The 18,479-nt window shown below is 35.7% G+C and overlaps 3 protein-coding genes and 1 long non-coding RNA gene across 5 annotated transcripts; 2 read left to right on the top strand and 2 right to left on the bottom strand.

The window, feature by feature from the left end:
• On the bottom strand, window positions 434-3,519 carry LOC18774212 (laccase-17). Its single transcript, XM_007207484.2, has 6 exons — window positions 3,351-3,519; window positions 2,913-3,064; window positions 2,538-2,782; window positions 2,285-2,413; window positions 1,059-2,027; window positions 434-789 (listed from the first exon to the last, which is right to left on the bottom strand). The coding sequence occupies exons 1-6, from the start codon at window positions 3,468-3,470 to the stop codon at window positions 659-661; spliced, it is 1,746 nt and encodes a 581-aa protein (XP_007207546.1). The 5' UTR covers window positions 3,471-3,519; the 3' UTR covers window positions 434-658.
• On the top strand, window positions 4,944-7,113 carry LOC109949889. Of its 2 annotated transcripts, XR_002272203.1 has the most exons (5): window positions 4,944-5,353; window positions 5,610-5,752; window positions 6,418-6,580; window positions 6,675-6,729; window positions 6,923-7,113. It is a non-coding gene; the product is annotated as an uncharacterized LOC109949889 (long non-coding RNA). The 2 variants fall into 2 exon arrangements; XR_002272204.1 differs by lacking the exon at window positions 6,675-6,729 and having other exon boundaries at window positions 4,948-5,353; window positions 6,923-7,022.
• Window positions 6,148-9,554, bottom strand: LOC18772889 (laccase-17). Its single transcript, XM_020566762.1, has 6 exons — window positions 9,106-9,554; window positions 8,657-8,808; window positions 8,329-8,573; window positions 8,100-8,228; window positions 6,907-7,881; window positions 6,148-6,566 (listed from the first exon to the last, which is right to left on the bottom strand). Exons 1-6 carry the CDS (start codon window positions 9,223-9,225, stop codon window positions 6,436-6,438), a joined length of 1,752 nt encoding a protein of 583 aa, XP_020422351.1. The 5' UTR covers window positions 9,226-9,554; the 3' UTR covers window positions 6,148-6,435.
• Window positions 12,401-13,641, top strand: LOC18775578 (embryo-specific protein ATS3A). The gene is made up of 2 exons (XM_007205890.2): window positions 12,401-12,536; window positions 12,908-13,641. The coding sequence occupies exons 1-2, from the start codon at window positions 12,450-12,452 to the stop codon at window positions 13,397-13,399; spliced, it is 579 nt and encodes a 192-aa protein (XP_007205952.1). The 5' UTR covers window positions 12,401-12,449; the 3' UTR covers window positions 13,400-13,641.

The raw sequence follows: 18,479 nt of genomic DNA, 5'->3' as shown, positions 1-18,479 counted from the left end.
AATAAGTGGTTACGATTCAGTCTAGTAGCATAACATGTGATATATTTGATAATTGATCATTCTTCTACCATGACATTGTCATTGTCTACACGTAAAAGAAACCTTGATACTTCTTATTCATTTATCATTTTTATGAGAATGGAGTAACTTTCAGACACCTAGAAACTTAAGACTCCTCTGGCGGCAATGGTGTAACTTTCAGACGATCTTTTCCTGGACGGCTGGTTGCATAGATATATGCTTATGTTGGGTTGGCTGGTTTCTTTGTTGGACTAGGATTTGAACTCGTGCAACACAAAAACAAACCTAGCCGGACAATCCGCCATAACTTCATTGTTTTTTGTACCAGAGTGTACTTGGGTGGAGATTAAAATAAAGCAGAGCAGCCCATTAAAAAAGAGAGAATATTTCTAATCATCCAAGAACTGAAAAAGAACAGCAACAATCCGCCAGTGATATATTATTTGAATATTGAGGCCTCTTACATTATGATATTTGAGTGTTAGAGATATGTTATTGTCTCTCTTTTATTCTCCCTCAACTCTGCATAACCAAAACAATTTTGGCCAAGTAAATCCAAAAGATACCAAGGAATAAACAAATGGGTCACAAAATTCTTTGGACAAGTTATGGTTAGAGGTAATAGAAGTGAATAAGATCAACATTTGGGAAGATCAGCAGGTGGAGGAAGCAACTTTTGATTGGGAAGCTTTCCATCTAAGACTACCCAAGCCATCTTCAATCCCCAGCTTGTGTGGATCTCCAGGTGGCAATGCATAAACCACACACCTGTATATTGACACATCAACCTTCAATATCAGTCATCAAAATCAACCCAAAATAATAGAGTTTGAGTACCAATTACACATAAAATGATCAGAAATATATGGTTTATATTTTCATCAGTAAATTCCTTTTACCACATTTACATGGATCACACTACTAATAACATATCTGTGTAGTGAGATTTACTTAAAACTTAGTTTTAAGAGAGAAAGATGTGATCAATAATATGATATGTATATTGTCACTGTTATATCTTAGCTTCAATATATTACCTGGGTTATCTGCTAAAAACCGAATAGCAACCCATCCACCAGAGGGCACACCCACAGTGTTCCTCTCAACAGGGTCAACCAGATTGAACTTTGCAGGGTCCTTATTTCTGTCAAAGTTCCCAAATCCTTGACCCACAACAAAGAAATTAAACCCATGAAGATGCAGAGGATGGCTCTCAGCACCAAGAATGCTAGTGTCCTGCATCACCAACTCCACACTGGTGTTAAATTGAAGCACCACCAGCTTTGTCCCATTGCTTACCATAGTATCATTTGGTGGGGCCCCTGTGTAGTTAAATGGGATTATAGGATTGGTTGGGAAGTCAGGAGTATAAACCCCATTTGATTGGCTAGAAAAGTGGGATTGGAGTAAGGCAGTGTTTGGCATGGCAAAAGAAATGTTGTTAATTGAAGCTGCAAACATTGTCCCATTGGGTCCTTGGCATGTTCGGTTATGTTGGCTACAAGGGTTGGTTCCAAGGCCTACGGTGAAGAAAAAATGTTTGTCAACTTTCTGTGGTACATTAGCTGGGAATCGTGCATTGTTCAAGCTGCGGAGTTTGTCATTGAATTTTGTTGCGAATGATGTGTCGTTTAAGGCCGGGAGATTGGGTTTGAAGAGTGGAAGTTTCTTCATTTTTAGGGTTTTGGTGTTGGGTGGGAATTCATACACTAAAATGCCAGCAACTGTGGAGTTGTCAAATGTACCTAGACCAGTCACATATGGCCTAGCAGTCAAGAAAAATGTGGCATTTGGGAAGCTGGGTTTGGTTTTGAGAAGAACATTTGTGGTTTGTCCAGGGGCAATGAGAATTGTGTGGGTCTCAAAGGGTTTGACATAGACGGCATCAGCTTCTACCACTTTGAGGGTGTGATTTGCAATGCTGAAGAATAGCTCATCATTCAGTGCTGCGTTGATCAGGCGCAGAAGGTATGTCTTCCCAGCTTCAACCTTTAGTTTGAATGCATCTGCAAAAAGGATCCATACAAGCAAACTTTTCCTCATATAACTCGAATAACAATGTGTTGAGCTGTAACAAGGAGATTTTCCAGAATCGTGCATGCTAGTTGTTAAAACGATCATGACTAGATATTTGAGATGTTATATTGTTAAACGGTCAATTTAAACTTCCTATTCAGATACGAAGGTCATTTTTTAAAGTTCAGCTTGATAATATAAAAATATAAGGTGTTAGAATGCAATTTTATTTTGATTAATTTGATACCTTTGGCAGAGCAGTTGTACAAGGGCCCTGGGAGACCATTAAGGGTATAAGCATCAGAGACATTTGGGCCTCCACCTGTTTGCAAGGCCTGGCTAATAACTGCCTCAGGATCTGCATTCCACCACTCTCCTGTGTTTTAAATATACATGTTGTGGCCATATTAGCATATGACAACACAATAGGCCAGAAAACATACATGCTTGGTTACATGAATTAATTAATTAATTAATTAGGAGTAGTAAAGACTAATTACCGAAAATTATCGGCACCGCCTTATAGGGTTTAGTGAATGGGTAAGGCACTCCAAGCTTGGGAAGGATGATTAGGGGACCATAAACAGTTGATCTTAGCCATGAAATGTGAGCATGCCACCAAAGAGTGCCTCTTTGGCCTACAATGGTGAAGTTGTACACATAGCTGTGGCCTGTTTGTATGGGACATTGGGTCACATATGCAGGCCCATCAGCCCACCCTGTTCGAAGCTGTCGAATGCCGTGCCTGGTAATTAACAAAAATAATAATTAATTAACTAACTTCCAGTTCATTAGGCTAATTATGCATGGCAATAAAATTTAAGCCAAAGAATGAACTCTAGATTGCTTATGAAGTTGTGGTTAATCACAATTACCAATGAACAGAGATGTTGTTTTGGACATGGTTAATCACTTTAATAAGGAGTTGGTCACCCTCCCTAGCAACAATTCGAGGCCCAGGAAACTGTCCGTTTACTGTTACAATGCTCTTTGTCTGGCATAACCTTGTCACGTTTTGCAGTTTGATCTGTGAAACCAATCAAAACAGGTTAAACAAGGCAATAAAAAAGAACCCAGTAATAAGAAAAGAAAAACTACGTATCATATATGACAAGAATATTTCGCCTAGGGGCTAATTTTATCTTGTTACAATTAGACATATGTAACGATAGGGTTGCGTGCATATTTTTAAACTAAATCATATATATTTATATATAACATGTCAAACTGTCTGACAAGAGAACATTTCTTCATGTACGTGGGTGCTATGTATGCATGATGAAACTTTGTAACACACATATATATGCACATACATCAAACTTGTAGTGCCTTGTTATGCTTGCAAGAGCATGCTGAGGACTGAGACACAATGTCATGAAAGAGAAGAGAAAGAGGGTAAGAAATGGCGGTGATGAAATAAGAGGAACACCCATTATCTCTCTCCCTCTCTCTCAGAAAGTGTAATGTGGGTGAAACTGAAGCTGCTCCAATCCAAATGAGTGTGTGGTGAAGAGAGAATGTTGGGGTGTTTATATATAGAGGTGTGTTTTGGTCGAGTAGGTGGTCATAGAAATTTGAATAGTTTATAGGAGAAAATTGTACTGGAAGATGAGAGCTTCATGAATTAGCTATTTAAAAATGCAATGCATATGGTTGTTAGAACAACTTTAGAGTGGTGTCAAAGACAATCAATTTCTGTTGACCTCCTTTCCTTTCAAGTCGAACCTAAGCATTTTTCACGTCCCTCTGTATCTTTTGAACTCAAAATGGACGTGATTTTGACCTACTTATTTCTGGGCTTAGCAACAACTATGAGTCTATGGGAAAAGGCAAAACGCATATACAACTCTTTGCATGCTTTCAAGTGCATAAAAAAGTGAAGGAACTAATAATAAATGATGTGAAAAGTATTGGCACCATGCATGTGCCTTGAAGTATCAGCAAATTTGTACGGGGGTTTCTAGCTGTAGTGATAAGAACTTACATGAAACAGAGATATAATTATAGCGATATTTCAAGTCAATCACATACTGTTATGTGAAAAAATTAAAATACATGATAATATATACGTGATTAGCTCAGAATATCGTCATAGTGGCATTCCCGATATATATATATATATATAAAAGTTTTTCTCCAAAACAAGAATTCAATTCTCCTCACCATCACTTGATGTTAAGAAATTAAAGAAAAAAAGTAGTTAATTAATCTCTTTGTAGTAAGATGTAAAAGTGAAGTGAAGGTTAAAACATATGATTTTCCCAGCACACATGCACCTTTCTCAACCGTTAACCTTCATAATGAAAAAGTTGATTAGTATGTCCGGAGATGAGACTGATTACACTTGAGTGTTCATTCAAATTTCAATTATAAGGATGCAATTAAAGGTCGGGCTTCTTGTTGTTGCACCAGCTATATTTGGCCATCTCTCTTTGTCTTTGAAGTTCCATATAAACTACTCTCCTAACACTTAACAACCCTTCAATTACAAACCCAACAAAGACATTTATTTGTAAGAGATTCTTTTTATATAATATATATATATATATATATATATATATTGGGGAGATTTTGGAAAAGCCCAAAGGAGAGAGAAAATTTTTAAAAGAAGCAAAAATGGACAAAATTGCCCTTATTTATTTTTTGATTTCCTAAAAAATCCTTTACATTTGCATGTCTTTGGTTTGAAAGTTGAGAGGTTATTCCGTCTTTTTTCAAAAAGCTTTGGCTTTTTCCAAAAGTGAAAGTTTTTTTATGAGTAAAACCTAAATTTACTTATATATTGAGGGTAGAGGTTTATTCGAATTTAATACTGTTTTAATATTGAAAATAAAAGTATTACTGCACCAACTGTTTGATTTGGTTCATTGAAACCAAAACGAACCAAACGGCTTCAATTAATTTTGATTTGGTCTTGAATGATTTATTCGGTTTTTTGCCCAATCTTACATGGAGGATTAATTATTAAGCAAATTCACTAAACAAATATTAGCAGACAAATACATCAACAAACCCCCCCAAAAAAATAAATAAATAAATTTGCAATCTTTCATGGTTGCATGATTTGGGCTTCCTATCTTATGGGCTACGAAGTTTTTTGGGCTTCAGGCCCAATATAACCCAAGAAAAAGAAAAAAAATAATAGCAAATTTTTGAGCGAGAGCAAACGAAGTAGAAAGTGATACAATCAAAGGAACAGATTTAAGATGAAGATCACCGTCATGACGATCCTGACTAAACTGTAAAACCCTAATTTCAGCTTTACATTACAAACCTCACTCACTTGCAATGCATGCGTATATCTCTCTCTGTAAAGGTATGCATACGATTCGTGTTGCTGCTTTGTTTCTGTTTAATTAATGTTTGTTATTTTTCAATTGAAGTATAGTTTAGGTCTTTCTTTACTTGGGGAATTAGAGGAACGAGTGAAGAACGGAGATTTAAATACATGATTTTGACATTCAACATAATTTTTTTTAGTGTTGAAAACTACTTGATATTTCAGTTAAATAATTAATTAATAGATTAATGTGTTCTGAATTATTTGATTTTTGTTTTTACAATGTAAATAGGCAAATGCAGATTCTGTTGCTACTTCAGAAACAGCAACCGCCATGTGAGATGGAAGGGAGGGATATGAGGAATTCTGAGGAGTTGAGTGCCCTTGGTGTCAAAGATGAAGATTTGATACTGATAGTATGCAATGCTGCTTAAGGTACACTTGACTCATTTCTTCATTTGCATGAATTCTCAATAATTAAAGAAACCTTGTGCACTATCTATACTAGTGAATTGAGCTTCTGCTACCAGTGAATTGAGCTTCAATCCAGATGGGTTCTGCTGTAAATATATTAGGAAGGATCAATTTGGGAGCACAATTATTTCTGGTAGTTTGGTGCTCTTTTTGTTAATTTCTTTGTTTGGTTTTGGATACGGTTGTAGATAGACACCTATGTTAGTGCATCTAAAGATGCATCAATGGGATGAATTCATTTTTCTTCTTCTTCTTTAAATGGGCATTTTTATTATGAAAGTATAAACTGTTTGTTGCAGAGTTTTTTAAAATTGTAACTTCTTGTATTGACTGAAATAGAATAACCCAGAAATCAAAGATAAGTATCTATCAGATATGCCTGGAGAAAAATTGTACAGAATCCATACTTTCATATTGAGCCTCTTACATTAGGATATGTGGTCTCACCCCTTTTCTTCACTCAACTCCATATGGGTAAATTTGAATAAACAAAAAAATCCATATGAATCAGTACAAGAATTATTTCAACTTAATTAATTGACCAATACATAAGACAAATTTAAGTTGTTAGCAATAAAAAATGGGCCACAAAATAATGACAGCAGCTTCTCGTCCAAAAAATGCAGCTTGAGTTGATTCCAACATTAACATGTGGGAAGATCAGCCGGTGGAGGAAGCAACTTCTGGTTGGGAAGCTTTCCATCTAAGACTACCCAAGCCATCTTCAAGCCCCAACTAGTATGGATCTCCAAGTGGCAATGCATAAACCATACACCTGTAAATATTTTTGTAAGTAAATAGTTAATTAGGCTAAGGTCTTTGATTAAAATTTAATGTTAAGTGTCATTCTTAATTCTCTTTCTTCTTTTATCTAAATCTTCAGGTTACTAATTCCAATCACTTTACTACATAAATATTAACTTCATTGATGACTGCAGGTAGCATATTTATTTCGTTGTTATTAATATTATTATATGAAAGTGAGACTAATACTTCTTGACTATGTTGCTTTTGTGCTTAAATTAACAATGATATACATAACTTTAATGCATACGAATGATATAGTCAGATTGTCAATGCTATATAATACTAATATTACTGCTCTTTGTACGTACCGGGATTATCTGCTAGAAATCGTATAGCGACCCATCCACCAGAGGGCACACCCACGGTATTTCTTTCAACAGGGTCGACCAAATTGAAGTTTGCAGGGTCCTTATTTTGGTCAAAGTTCCCAAACCCTTGGCCAACAACAAAGAAATTATATCCATGCAGATGAAGAGGGTGGCTTTCGGCACCAAGAATGCTTGTGTCCTGCATGATCAACTCCACACTAGTGTTAAATGGAAGTACCACTAGCTTTGTACCATTGCTCACCATAGTATTGTTTGGTGGGGTTCCTGTATAGTTAAATGGGATCACTGGACTGCTTGGCAAGTTAGAGCTGTAAACCCGATTTGATTGCCCGGAGAAGTGGGCTTGGAGTAGAGCAGTGGTTGGCATTACAAAAGAAACGTTATTCACTGAAGCAGCAAACATTGTTCCATTAGGTCCCTGGCAGGTTTGGTTATGCTTGTTGCAGGGGTTGGTTCCAAGGCCTACTGTGAAGAAAAAGTGCTTGTCAACCCTTTTGGGGACATTAGCCGGGAATTGTGCATTGGCTAAACTACGGAGTTTGTTGCTGAACTTTGTTGCAAAGGATGTGTCGTTTAGAGCGGGCAGAATTGGTTTAAATAGTGGAAGTTTCTTCATTGGGAGGGTTGAGTGGAGGGTTTTGGAGGGTGATTCGTACTCTAAAATACCAGCAACAGTGGAGTTGTCAAAGGTGCCTAGTCCAGTCACGTATGGCCTGGCAGTCATGAAAAATGTGGCATTTGGGAAATGGGGCTTGGTCTTCAGCAGAACATTTGTAGTCTGCCCAGGGGTAATGAGAATTGTGTCAGTCTCAAAAGGTTTGACATAAACAGCATCGGCGTCTACCACTTTGAGGGTGTGGTTTGCAATGCTGAAGAAGAGCTCATCATTGAGTGCTGCGTTGATTAGGCGGAGAAGGTAGGTCTTCCCAGATTTCACCTTTAGCTTGAATGCATCTGCCAGAGACCCATGCAGCATATATCAAATATCTTTGAAATCCATTGTAAGCATTGTGAGAGTACTGATGAAATTTCTGAGTACGTTTTATTGAGTATTTTGCGTGCAAGGTAATGAAAAGTTACTTTATGTGTTCTGACGGTTTGTTTTACAAGGCCCCTGTCCTTCAAGCTATAAATTGTGTAAAATGCTGTGATGTATGTATGTAATTTGATACCTTTGGCAGAACAGTTGTACAAGGGCCCTGGAAGTCCATTGAAGGTATAAGCATCGGAAACATTTGGCCCTCCTCCTGTTTGCAAGGCCTGCTTAATGACTGCCTCAGGGTCTGCATTCCACCACTCTCCTGTAATTTATGTATAAATTGTGTAGCTTCTGTTAGCATATAAATAGGCAGAAAAATACATGCTTAGTTTGGTTTGGACTGTTATATAGTCAGATGTTACCGAAGATGATCGGAACCTCCTTGTAGGGTTTAGTGAATGGGTAAGGCACACCAAGCTTGGGAAGGATGACTATGGGGCCATAAAGAGTTGATCTTAGCCATGAAATGTGAGCATGCCACCAAAGAGTGCCTCTTTGGCCTACAATGGTGAAGTTGTACACATAGCTGTTGCCTGTTTGTATGGGACATTGGGTCACATATGCAGGCCCATCAGCCCACCCTGTTCGAAGCTGTCGAATGCCGTGCCTGGTAATTCAAAAAAATTAGTTAATTAACTTCAGTGCATTAGGTTAATTTTGCATGATTAAGTTGTAGTTAATCATTATTACCAATGGATAGAGATGTTGTGTTGGACATGGTTAACCACTTTAATAAGGAGGCGATCACCCTCCCTAGCAACAATTCGAGGCCCGGGAAACTGGCCGTTTACTGTTACAATGCTCTTTGTGTGGCACAATCTGGTCACATTTTGCTGTTTGATCTGCAAAATTATTCAAAAGTACTGTAAAGAAAAGACAATGAAGAACCTAAAGAAGAAGAAAATGCATGTGAAAGCACAAACTTTATATTTGTGGTAAGATTAGCTTCGGTAATGTTCTCTTGTCAGATAAACTGACTGCTATAGTATCAAACTGTGACTATATAATCAAAGAATCTACCAAATCAAAATCATCGTGCAAATTAACAGTTTCACAACATAACATGTTAACATTGTATGTATGAAAAATTTATTTTGACTTAAGCAATACATATATGTTGAAACTTTGTGACAACATACTTCAAACTTGTAGTGCCTCGTTATGCTTGCAAGAGCATACTGAGGAACGAGACATAATGCTATGAGAGAGAAGAGAAAGAATGTAGGAAATGCTGGTGATGAAAGAAGAAGAACACCCATTTTCACTATGTGATCCCTCTCTCCTTTTGTTTTGTTTTTTTTTTTTCTGGAAGAAAGTGAGAGAGAGATTTCAAATGGGGGTGAAACTGAAGCTGCTCCAATTGAGTGGGTGTTGAATGGAGCTTTTGGGTTGTGTATATATAGAGGTGGTGAGGAAAGTGAGTTTGGTTGAGTTGGTGGTCATGGAGATTAGAAATATATTAGAGTTTATAGAGGAGAAAATTAACTAGAAGATGAGCTTCATGAATTAGCTATTTTAAAATACGATGCATGGTTGTTAGAACAATAACTTTAGAGTGGTGTCAAAGACAATCAATTTCTGTTGACCTCCTTTCCTTTCAAGTCGAACCTTTTTTAAGTATTTTCCCACGTCCCTCTGCATCTTTGAACTCAAAATGGACGTGACTTTGACCTACTTATTTCCGGGCGCATAGCAACAACTATGAGTCTATGAGAAAAAGCAAAACGCATATACAAGTCTTTGCATGCTTTCAAGTGCAGAGAGAAAATGGGGCAACTTTAATGAACTCTATGAGAAAATTGTTTACACCATGCATGTTGCAATTAGCCGCAGATTTAGGTTTCACCAAAATTTCAGTGCTAGAATGTGAAATTGTCCAAAGAGAGCAAAAAATATTGTAGTATACATAGTATGTATGAAATGAAGGAGATCTTTCGATGGCACCCCTTCAAAGTGTGGGAGTATATGTCTTAAACTATTTGTATCACATTTATTGTCTTACGTCTCTGTATAGAAATGACCTAATTATATAGATGGAAGGCATAATAAACCCTAACATTCAACATATTTATTGAGTGATGCTAAGTACAGTCGTTCATGTGCTTGGGGATATAATTGTCATGAATTATTGAAGAGGCAATATACACGTAGATGATTTTGGGCCACCAATATATTGGAATTCAAATCTCCTCTTTCTCATTTTGGCGTGCTTTGTACAAAACATGATTTGTCTAGTAGATGCAGCTTTCTCAACCGTTAACCTCAGTGAGTTATTGGTGACAAAGCAAATCGGATCGCTATGAAGTTGTCCTAGTCCCCAATGAGATTTGATGCCTATGTTGCACCAGCACCAACTATATATATATATATATATATATATATCCTTTGTTTGGCGATCACTCCATGTCTCTCTGATCTCAAGTTCAATATTCCAAACCCAATAGTTTTAAACATTAATTACATGCATGCAGCTTGATCAAATACTGTTTAATGGTAAGGACAAGCAGATCATTGAAGGGTTGCTATCAAGCAGCCGATTTTAAAGAACATTGTGTCATTAATAAATAGTAGGTTCGGGAAACTTCAATATGAACATAATTTTCTCTTAAGGAAAGAAATCTGTCATGGAGATGGAGATGTGGGAGGTAAGATTTCATTGTACTGTTCATGTCATCTTGAGGCTCACAAAACCTAACCCCTGTAGTTGCACCTACTCTTCTCATTACTCGGCACTCTCTTATCTGTAGTTGGACAGTGTATTTATTTTATTTTTCATGTATTTTTTTATAAATAATTTCCCTTTTCTTTTCGATCCCTATTATTTTCTTGTTCTTAATGATTAGAAAATATTATCCTATTTTCCAGATATATTTAGCTGTATTAATTTGTAATATATTTAGCTGTTCTTAGTGACTCAATATACATAATACAACTATTCATTTTAATTTAGTGTATACGTCATATTATATTTGAATTTATATCTAACAGTGGGTGACCACAAATTTCTTGAACCTTTGTGGTTCAAGAGATCGGAATTGCTTTCTCACAATAGACTTGCGAGGAAAGGCGAGACAAGATTTTTGAATTGAGTGGGTTAAAAAGTATATGGTGGTCTGTGGGCTGGCTGGGCTTAGAAATATATGCATTCAAATTTTTATATTTTACTTAGAGTTTGGGCCGGGCTATCAGTCTCTATCTGGTTCCGTGCCTTGTGCCGAAGAGGGCCGAAACCAAATGGTTTAATGGTAACCCGACCTACCCTACCCCAAAGCCCCATAAACGAGCATATTCCTACAATCAAGGTCAGCATGCCACATGGCTTCAAAAGGAAACACTCCTCCTCATCTTGTCTTAATTAATATTCTAATATGCATATATTTTATTATCCAAAAAAAGATGCACATATATTCTAATATTTCATGTGACACATTATATAAATATATAGGGGTATAAGTAATGCACGTCCTAGAAAAAATAATTTGGACTCCCTCCCTAGCTAGCCTAGTCCCCCCCAAAACAACTTAAAAAATAAATTTATAAGCTATATAAGTATATATGCATATGGATTTTGAATTTAATCTTTTGTGTTCAGTTTTGTATTATAAATATACACATAAGTACATTAATATAAATTCTCTTATACAGACATTCGGACGTTATTACCACACGAATTTCATGTATTTTAAACATCTAAAGGATGATAATAGAATGATTTTCTATATAAATAATGACCATCTTTAATTAAGTAGGTGTGAGCAAATTGGCTATAGAAGGAGCAGACAGAGATCATGTGGAGGAGATTGGAGATGGAGTAGACTCCGTTTGCTTGACCGGGTGATTGAGGAGGAAGCTTGGCTTCGCCACCATATATACTCAAAGTTGAAGAAATTGAACAAGTTGAAGGAGATGAAGCTCATGTTGATGAAGAGGAGGAAAAGCCAACTCCTCCAATTCAATGGACCTCATCCACTGTCTATGTTCAATGCAGTCTGCAGTTTAATCCAACCGACCATGAAATGGTTCATGAATATCCAGAACCAACCATTTGCTCTCCGTTTGATGAATAAAAGATATCAATAAAGTTTTTTTTTGGGAGAAAAAGAGAAGAAAAAAAAGGCATCCTAGGTTAATACGTATGTATTAAAAAGCGATGTATAGAATTAATTGTGTCAGGATATAAAGGATTATCTCTAATAAAAGATGCTTTGCTTTAATATCCAGGAAATCAAGCTTTGTTAAAGCAGATGGGTATAAGTAAACGTCAAGAAACCTGATCCATAAGTCTAATTTTACATACATAAATATATGGATCATCTGTGTCACATCACATGTATACAGCTTAAGAATATGCCTTCCTTAGTTTGCCAAGCAAAGAATGAAGCCTTGGAGTAGTCTATAAATTACATGCACTCAGAGATCTGATAACATGCTACTGGAAATGAGATTTTATGTGTAATTTGAGCACACCAAAAAGATAATTAATATGGGAAATGGAGGACCCTTCTTAATATGTTGTGTGCTTCTTCTTGCTTTAATGGCCGGCGGTCAACGTGCCACGCCAAGAAACAAGGTAATGATCAAGTAAATTAATTTGTAATTATATATGTATGTCTTTGTGAATATGTGTGTGTCTTTTATGGTGGATTAATATGTAGAAACGAAGCATGTTTGTGAATAACAAGCTTCTTGTTGTGAGTTGAATGGTGTGATCAACAACATATATTGGATTCTTGATGGTTGAACATGATTTCATGTTATTGATCAACATGTCGGCCCTTTTTTTTTCCCTTAAATTTTTTTGTTTTTCTATTATTAACCTCAAAAACTTGCTAAGACATTTTGTATCGAGAAACTGTACCACATTTACGAATCACATTATTGATCACATTTCTTAGGACTACTTGCTCTATTCAAAATGATTTCACTATCTCAACATTACAGGAAAACTGCACCTACGCAGTTACAATTGAAACAACATGCACAAAAGGTGCCGAGACCTCAAACCACATCAGCCTAAGATTTGGTGACACAAATTCAAATGACGTTGTGGTGAGGCACCTAAATTCCAAGCACATAAGAAGGGTGGATCCTTTGGAGCCTGAGGTCCTCGACGATGTGCCGAGAAAACCATTTCAAGCTTGTGTTGTGGATGAGTTCCAAGTGAAGGGTGCATGCGTGGAGTCGCCCATCTGCTACCTCTATCTCAAACTGAGTGGAGCTGATGACTGGAGACCTGGTTTTGCACAAGTCCATGTTTTGGAGGGCTCTGGCTCTCATCTCAGCTCTGAGTACTTCTATTTTCGAAGGTACCTGCCACGCCATGTTTGGCATGGCTTGGATGTGTGCGATGATAAAGAAGTTACTCCTTTTGGGATCAAGCACAAGAGGAAAGTGTTTTGGAAAAAACAAGTGAAAAAATTGCCAGTTCCATGATATAGTTCATTACAAGTTATCTCAAATTTTTATAACAATTTCATTGCATTAAAAAATAACAATAAAAGCTGTGTGAGAAAAAAAAATGTTGAATTTCTAGCATTAGCATTAGGGTCAATTGTATTTGCACTATTTTCTCAATAATAATTCTCATATGACTCTTGTATTACATGTTATCGATTCGACTTTCAGAAACATGGTGTTTCAGTCAGTCAACAATAAGTTTTTATACGTTTTTTTGGCATTTTTTTTCTCGTTCATTATATACTTAATTACTTTACAGTATGCTAACGAGGTCTTAAATTGCATACCAGAAATCTCATATTTGAATTCCCACGACATCATTGTTATGTGTGTGTGAGAGATCCCACTTCTCTATAATTTAGATTATCACAGTTGTACCAATAAATAAATAAAAAATTTATAGTGTAGGTTTAATTAACTCTTGAATTTCGGTTGGTAGCCCAGTACATGTAAATGCATCAAATTACTTAACTTACAATATTTAGGCAGAAAGTGCGCGCAAGTACAGTTTTGAAGACAGAGAAGCATACAGTACTAATCAAAAAGTGAAAAAGATGGATCAATAATTTCCTTTCTGGTACAAATACAAAATAAGTACTGGATATATTTATTAATTATGTGTTCCCACCACATTTTGTATTTTCGACCAAAAGAAAAAGGACATTGAGTTTGTACAGTTTGCATGCATATGCATCAACATTTTTTGTATTTTATAAATGTGTTATGATTGGACTTATTAAATTGAAAAACAATTCAAGATATTATGGTTTATAATTCTTCTACAAATGTGAGGCTTATAAGACTATTGGACTCGGTCCTTAATTCAGTATACGTCGAGCCACTAAAAAAGCCTTATATTACCAACGTGAGATTCAATTCGACCAATGTTCAAAGAGAAATCATTATTTTTTTACCGTATACAAATGCGTAATCGTTACTACAATCAATGAGAAAAAAAGAAAGGAAAAAACGTTACATTTTCTCTCGAACTTAAATTTTGTGAGTATCCAAACAGATTAGGCTTTCAGTTTTTCTTTATTTCTTCGATGTATGTAAACTGCATAATTTTGGTCACGTGATGATGATTTAGGGTTCAGACAGCACACAACGTAACATTCGTAGGTGATCAGAGAAGTCATTGAAAAGTCAAATAAAAGAGAGCATTGGGTTAATTAACTCTCCATCCAACATCACATTTTGCCCAGGTGTGGATATGTTGACTAAAAGGGACATGGCCTGCGGTGTCTTGTCTTCTCCTAAATATGTGACGTACGAGTGTTTTGTTCACTGCCTCACTCAATCAATGGCAGTGTTTTGAGATATGGGCAATAATTTATATTATAGCCTTTTAAGCCACCACTATACATACTATACTCCCCTGTTTCCAATTTAATTCCTTTGCGATTTAACTGGTCAAAATACTACAATTAATTTTGGTATTCTCTCATTCTCGATAAGGAGATATTAGTCCTTTCTGTGCATCACAGTTTAACAGATATGCAAAAATAATTCATCAAAAACATAAAAAAAACTTCTGCACACATATTACATTGTTATTGACATGAGTGTGGGAGGTCATGCTTACATAGTAAGAAGGAAAGAATTTTTCTTTTGTTTTCTTCGTTTTACTTGTATTGCAGGCGACTTTTATAAAAAGTACTATTGCTCAACAGATTTTGCTTAAAAATCCAATTGCTTTATGGAAAAAACACTTAAAACTTTATGAATATGCTTCTCCAGAAGTGCTCTTATGATAACACTTTTAAATTGTTTTGTGAAACGAAGGCAGTCAAAAAAAAAGAAGAAAGAAGCTAAACATGTCAAAAAAAGAAAAAGAATTATCATTAATACAAGGGGTATGGAATATTGTGTCATAACCCTAAGTAATACTGAAAAAAGAAGACATAACATGTGAATGTGTGGGATTTTTTTTCTTGACTTTTCTTTGAATAAAAAGGCCACCCATGTCAGCTTACATTTTGCTCTTCCATGCCCTGCGTTTGTGAAAAGCCAAGCTATATTGCTACAAGATCCAAAATCCCTTGGCACATATTTTATATTTTATTTTTTATTACGAATATGATGAAGAAATGATGAGGGTGAGAGGAGACATGATATGACCAATTGCTGCAACGACACAAGGAGGTGTCATGAGTCACACACTATTCATCAATGTGATCCTTGCATGACTTGAGCTCTACAATAATTACCATAAATAAGCAAAATCTCAAACGCCATCAACTTTGATCAGACAAAGCTTTGTCTGATTCTCTTTTGACTTGATTTACTACTCCACTGTTATGTTTTGCTATCGACCAAGTACTGAAGATGATGAGTGACTAGACAGTCCAGTTAACTGCTTAAGGTAGCCCTCCTTCTGTTCCTATCTCCTTACCTTTCTTCAATCTCCTATCCTATTTGAAGAGAGGCACATCAACCCAAATTTACTATGAATAGCTACAAAGTAAGACAGTGATAGGATAAACATTGTTTGAAATTTCTAACTATTCAAAGCTTTTTTAAGCTTAATGGTTATTTAACGTCGTATCTAAGGGCGGAGCCACTCATCGATCACCAATGGCCCTCGCCGTCCCAAATTTTCAAACACATATACAATAATGTGCCTATTGCAGCAAATTATTTATACTTTGGACATCTAAACTTAAAATTCTAGCTTTGCCTATGATGGTATCGTATCTTTGAGCTCCCGAAGAGCTCAAGTTTTTGAAGTTGATAAATAATTATTTAACAACATTTATGTTGGTAGCTAGCCAGTACTTCTTCATTTATGTGGTACGATGCGGTAGAAGAACCTGTACATACGCGTAGACCTTTCACTACACAAAGCGTACGTGTATCAGTGCATGGTAGCCTTAAACCATATTTATTAATTTGTTTTTTCTCGATTTCCACCCCATCCCCCCCAGCCAGCAGTGATTGAATTCACAATTTAACTTTTTTACTGCGGATCATCCACAGAGCTTTTCTGGGCGGTTGGCAAGTAGTTACTGCGCATGAGTGCATGTGCATGTCCTTTTTCTCTTCTTTTTTGATAAGAAACATCTGCTGCCACTCCTCTAATAAATATGCTTCAGAAATAAATGTGACCATGCATATTGGTGTTTGCACAATTATCTAACTCATTCATTTTGCCTTAGCTATAACTTTGTACACACATCATTGATGTGGGGAAAAAAAAAGAAGCTTTTCAGGTGTGTTTATAGTTAGTTGGGCGCTGTCGCGCGGGGATGCTCTTGTGGGGGGTGGACAATTGTTGAGTGTGTTTTAATTCCCTTGTAGTTAAATTTCACATCTTGGAAAAACTATTAAAATTGCAATTTGATTACCATGGAAGATAATGTTGTAGGCATGTTTTAGAACTGCTTATGTAGGAAGCATTTATGCTCAAAGTGTTTTTACTGGAAGCACGTTGTATTACAAATCCAAGTGTTTTTATTGAAGAAGCACTAGCAAGTGTTTTTCCAAAAACCGATTTTATAACTCATAAACTCTTTTAAGATTTTTTGCCAAACACCTACAGAAGTAGTCCGAAACAAATGTGAACCTTGTATTTGAAAAATATCAATTCAATCTGTGCATAGACATCACTAGTTGTTATCTTTCTTATTGTTTGAGTTTGAAAAATGGTGATTGCGTGATATGAAGGATTTGAAAATTGCAAAATCAAGAAAACCTAACATATCTACCTATACTATTCTGGTATCATCATATCATAATTCTTTAAGAAAATGAGACAGTGACTTGCACTATGTATGAAGCTTGCTCAACGGGGTGAATTAAATGAAGAGTGAGACAGGAGTAGAGGGAAAGGGAGACAGAACGAGGGAGATCTGATTATCAGTCCAAGAAGAAAGTGTGGAGATTTGGGGTCTGTTTTGTAAGATTGTGCATGAATGGTGGAAGGTATTATTAGTTATTCACTCTAAAGTAGGGTCCATTCCTACAAAATGGGGAATATGGGGCATTCAATCCAAGAATTGAATGAGCTTTTCCTTATTATTGAATGCTTAATTAGCTTTAGAGCTAAATAAAATAAAATAAAATAAAAATTCTTGAAATTGATTGGTTGTAAATTTGATTCAAATACAATTCGGAGTTGTCTCTCGGGTATGTTAGGGGGTGTTTGGTATCCTATTCAAATAGAAAACTCAAAAACTTTGATTTTTTTTAACAAGGAGTTCTTAAATCTATTTTTAAGATTCAAAAACTTGTTTGGTATGCAACTTGAAAACTGTTTTCAAATATTAAAAATTTGAGAATTTGTGAGTTGTTAGAAAAAAACTGAAAAAATAGATATTTTTTGGTTTTAGTAATTGAGGTGTTTTTTTAGTTGTTCTTGAGTTTAAGTTTTTAAAAATAGGACTACCAAATATATTTTCTTTATTTTAGACTCAAATTCTATTTTTGAGTTTAAAAAAATTAAATTCTAGTTAAATATCAAACAGACCCTTAGTTTCTCAACATTTTCCCTCTTTCTTTTAGTCAACGACATACTCGTCTCTAGATTTGATGTTGCAACAACAAATTTTGAGGCCAACAAATCGCCGACTTCTATAAATAAGAGTATGGAGTAAGAATTATTATTCTATTAATCATTAAAAAAAATAAAAATAAAAAGAAGTAGTAGTAGTAGTAGTGTATATTCACTTTTAAACTTATCTTTTGGTAAATGATTCACTTTTGAACTTTGTCATGAGAAGAAAGATAAAATCACTGTTGATTGAATTTGTCTGTATTTGGATTATGAGGGAATGTTGTCAGGGTGAAGTAGGCCAAGAAAGTCAAAGAAAACCACATGGCAATCGAAGCAGCATGCATTTATGAAATTTGTATGTCTGCTTCTTTTAAAGTTGTCTATTTTGTATGTCTTCTTGTGGCATGGAAAGCTTACGTTTACCACAGTATTGAGAATTGTCGGTTAATGGTAGCTCAATCAGTTTGGGAACCAAAAATCTCAAGAGAATTTGGGAATGAATATAAATATATATCCTAATTGGAAACCCCCTCCCCCAGAAAAAGAATCTGGTGATAAAAT

The sequence above is a fragment of the Prunus persica genome, chromosome G6, assembly GCF_000346465.2.
Source record: "Prunus persica cultivar Lovell chromosome G6, Prunus_persica_NCBIv2, whole genome shotgun sequence".
In the NCBI taxonomy this organism is placed as follows: Eukaryota; Viridiplantae; Streptophyta; class Magnoliopsida; order Rosales; family Rosaceae; genus Prunus; species Prunus persica.
Note: the sequence above shows the minus strand (reverse complement) of the source record. Positions and strands in the feature narration are given on the sequence as shown.

Bases quoted from the DNA above. Each gene is read 5' to 3' on its own strand.
- LOC18774212 (XM_007207484.2), bottom strand. From the start codon at position 3,470: ATGGGTGTTCCTCTTATTTCATCACCGCCATTTCTTACCCTCTTTCTC. The intron at 3,065-3,350 runs GTATGTGCATAT...TTGGTTTCACAG, and splicing joins CAAGGCACTACAAGTTTGAT to ATCAAACTGCAAAACGTGAC. The intron at 2,414-2,537 runs GTAATTAGTCTT...TTTAAAACACAG, and splicing joins GGCGGTGCCGATAATTTTCG to GAGAGTGGTGGAATGCAGAT.
- LOC18772889 (XM_020566762.1), bottom strand. From the start codon at position 9,225: ATGGGTGTTCTTCTTCTTTCATCACCAGCATTTCCTACATTCTTTCTC. The intron at 8,574-8,656 runs GTAATAATGATT...TTGAATTACCAG, and splicing joins CACAACATCTCTATCCATTG to GCACGGCATTCGACAGCTTC. The intron at 7,882-8,099 runs GTATCAAATTAC...GGTCTCTGGCAG, and splicing joins GTACAACTGTTCTGCCAAAG to ATGCATTCAAGCTAAAGGTG.
- LOC18775578 (XM_007205890.2), top strand. From the start codon at position 12,450: ATGGGAAATGGAGGACCCTTCTTAATATGTTGTGTGCTTCTTCTTGCT. The intron at 12,537-12,907 runs GTAATGATCAAG...TCAACATTACAG, and splicing joins GTGCCACGCCAAGAAACAAG to GAAAACTGCACCTACGCAGT.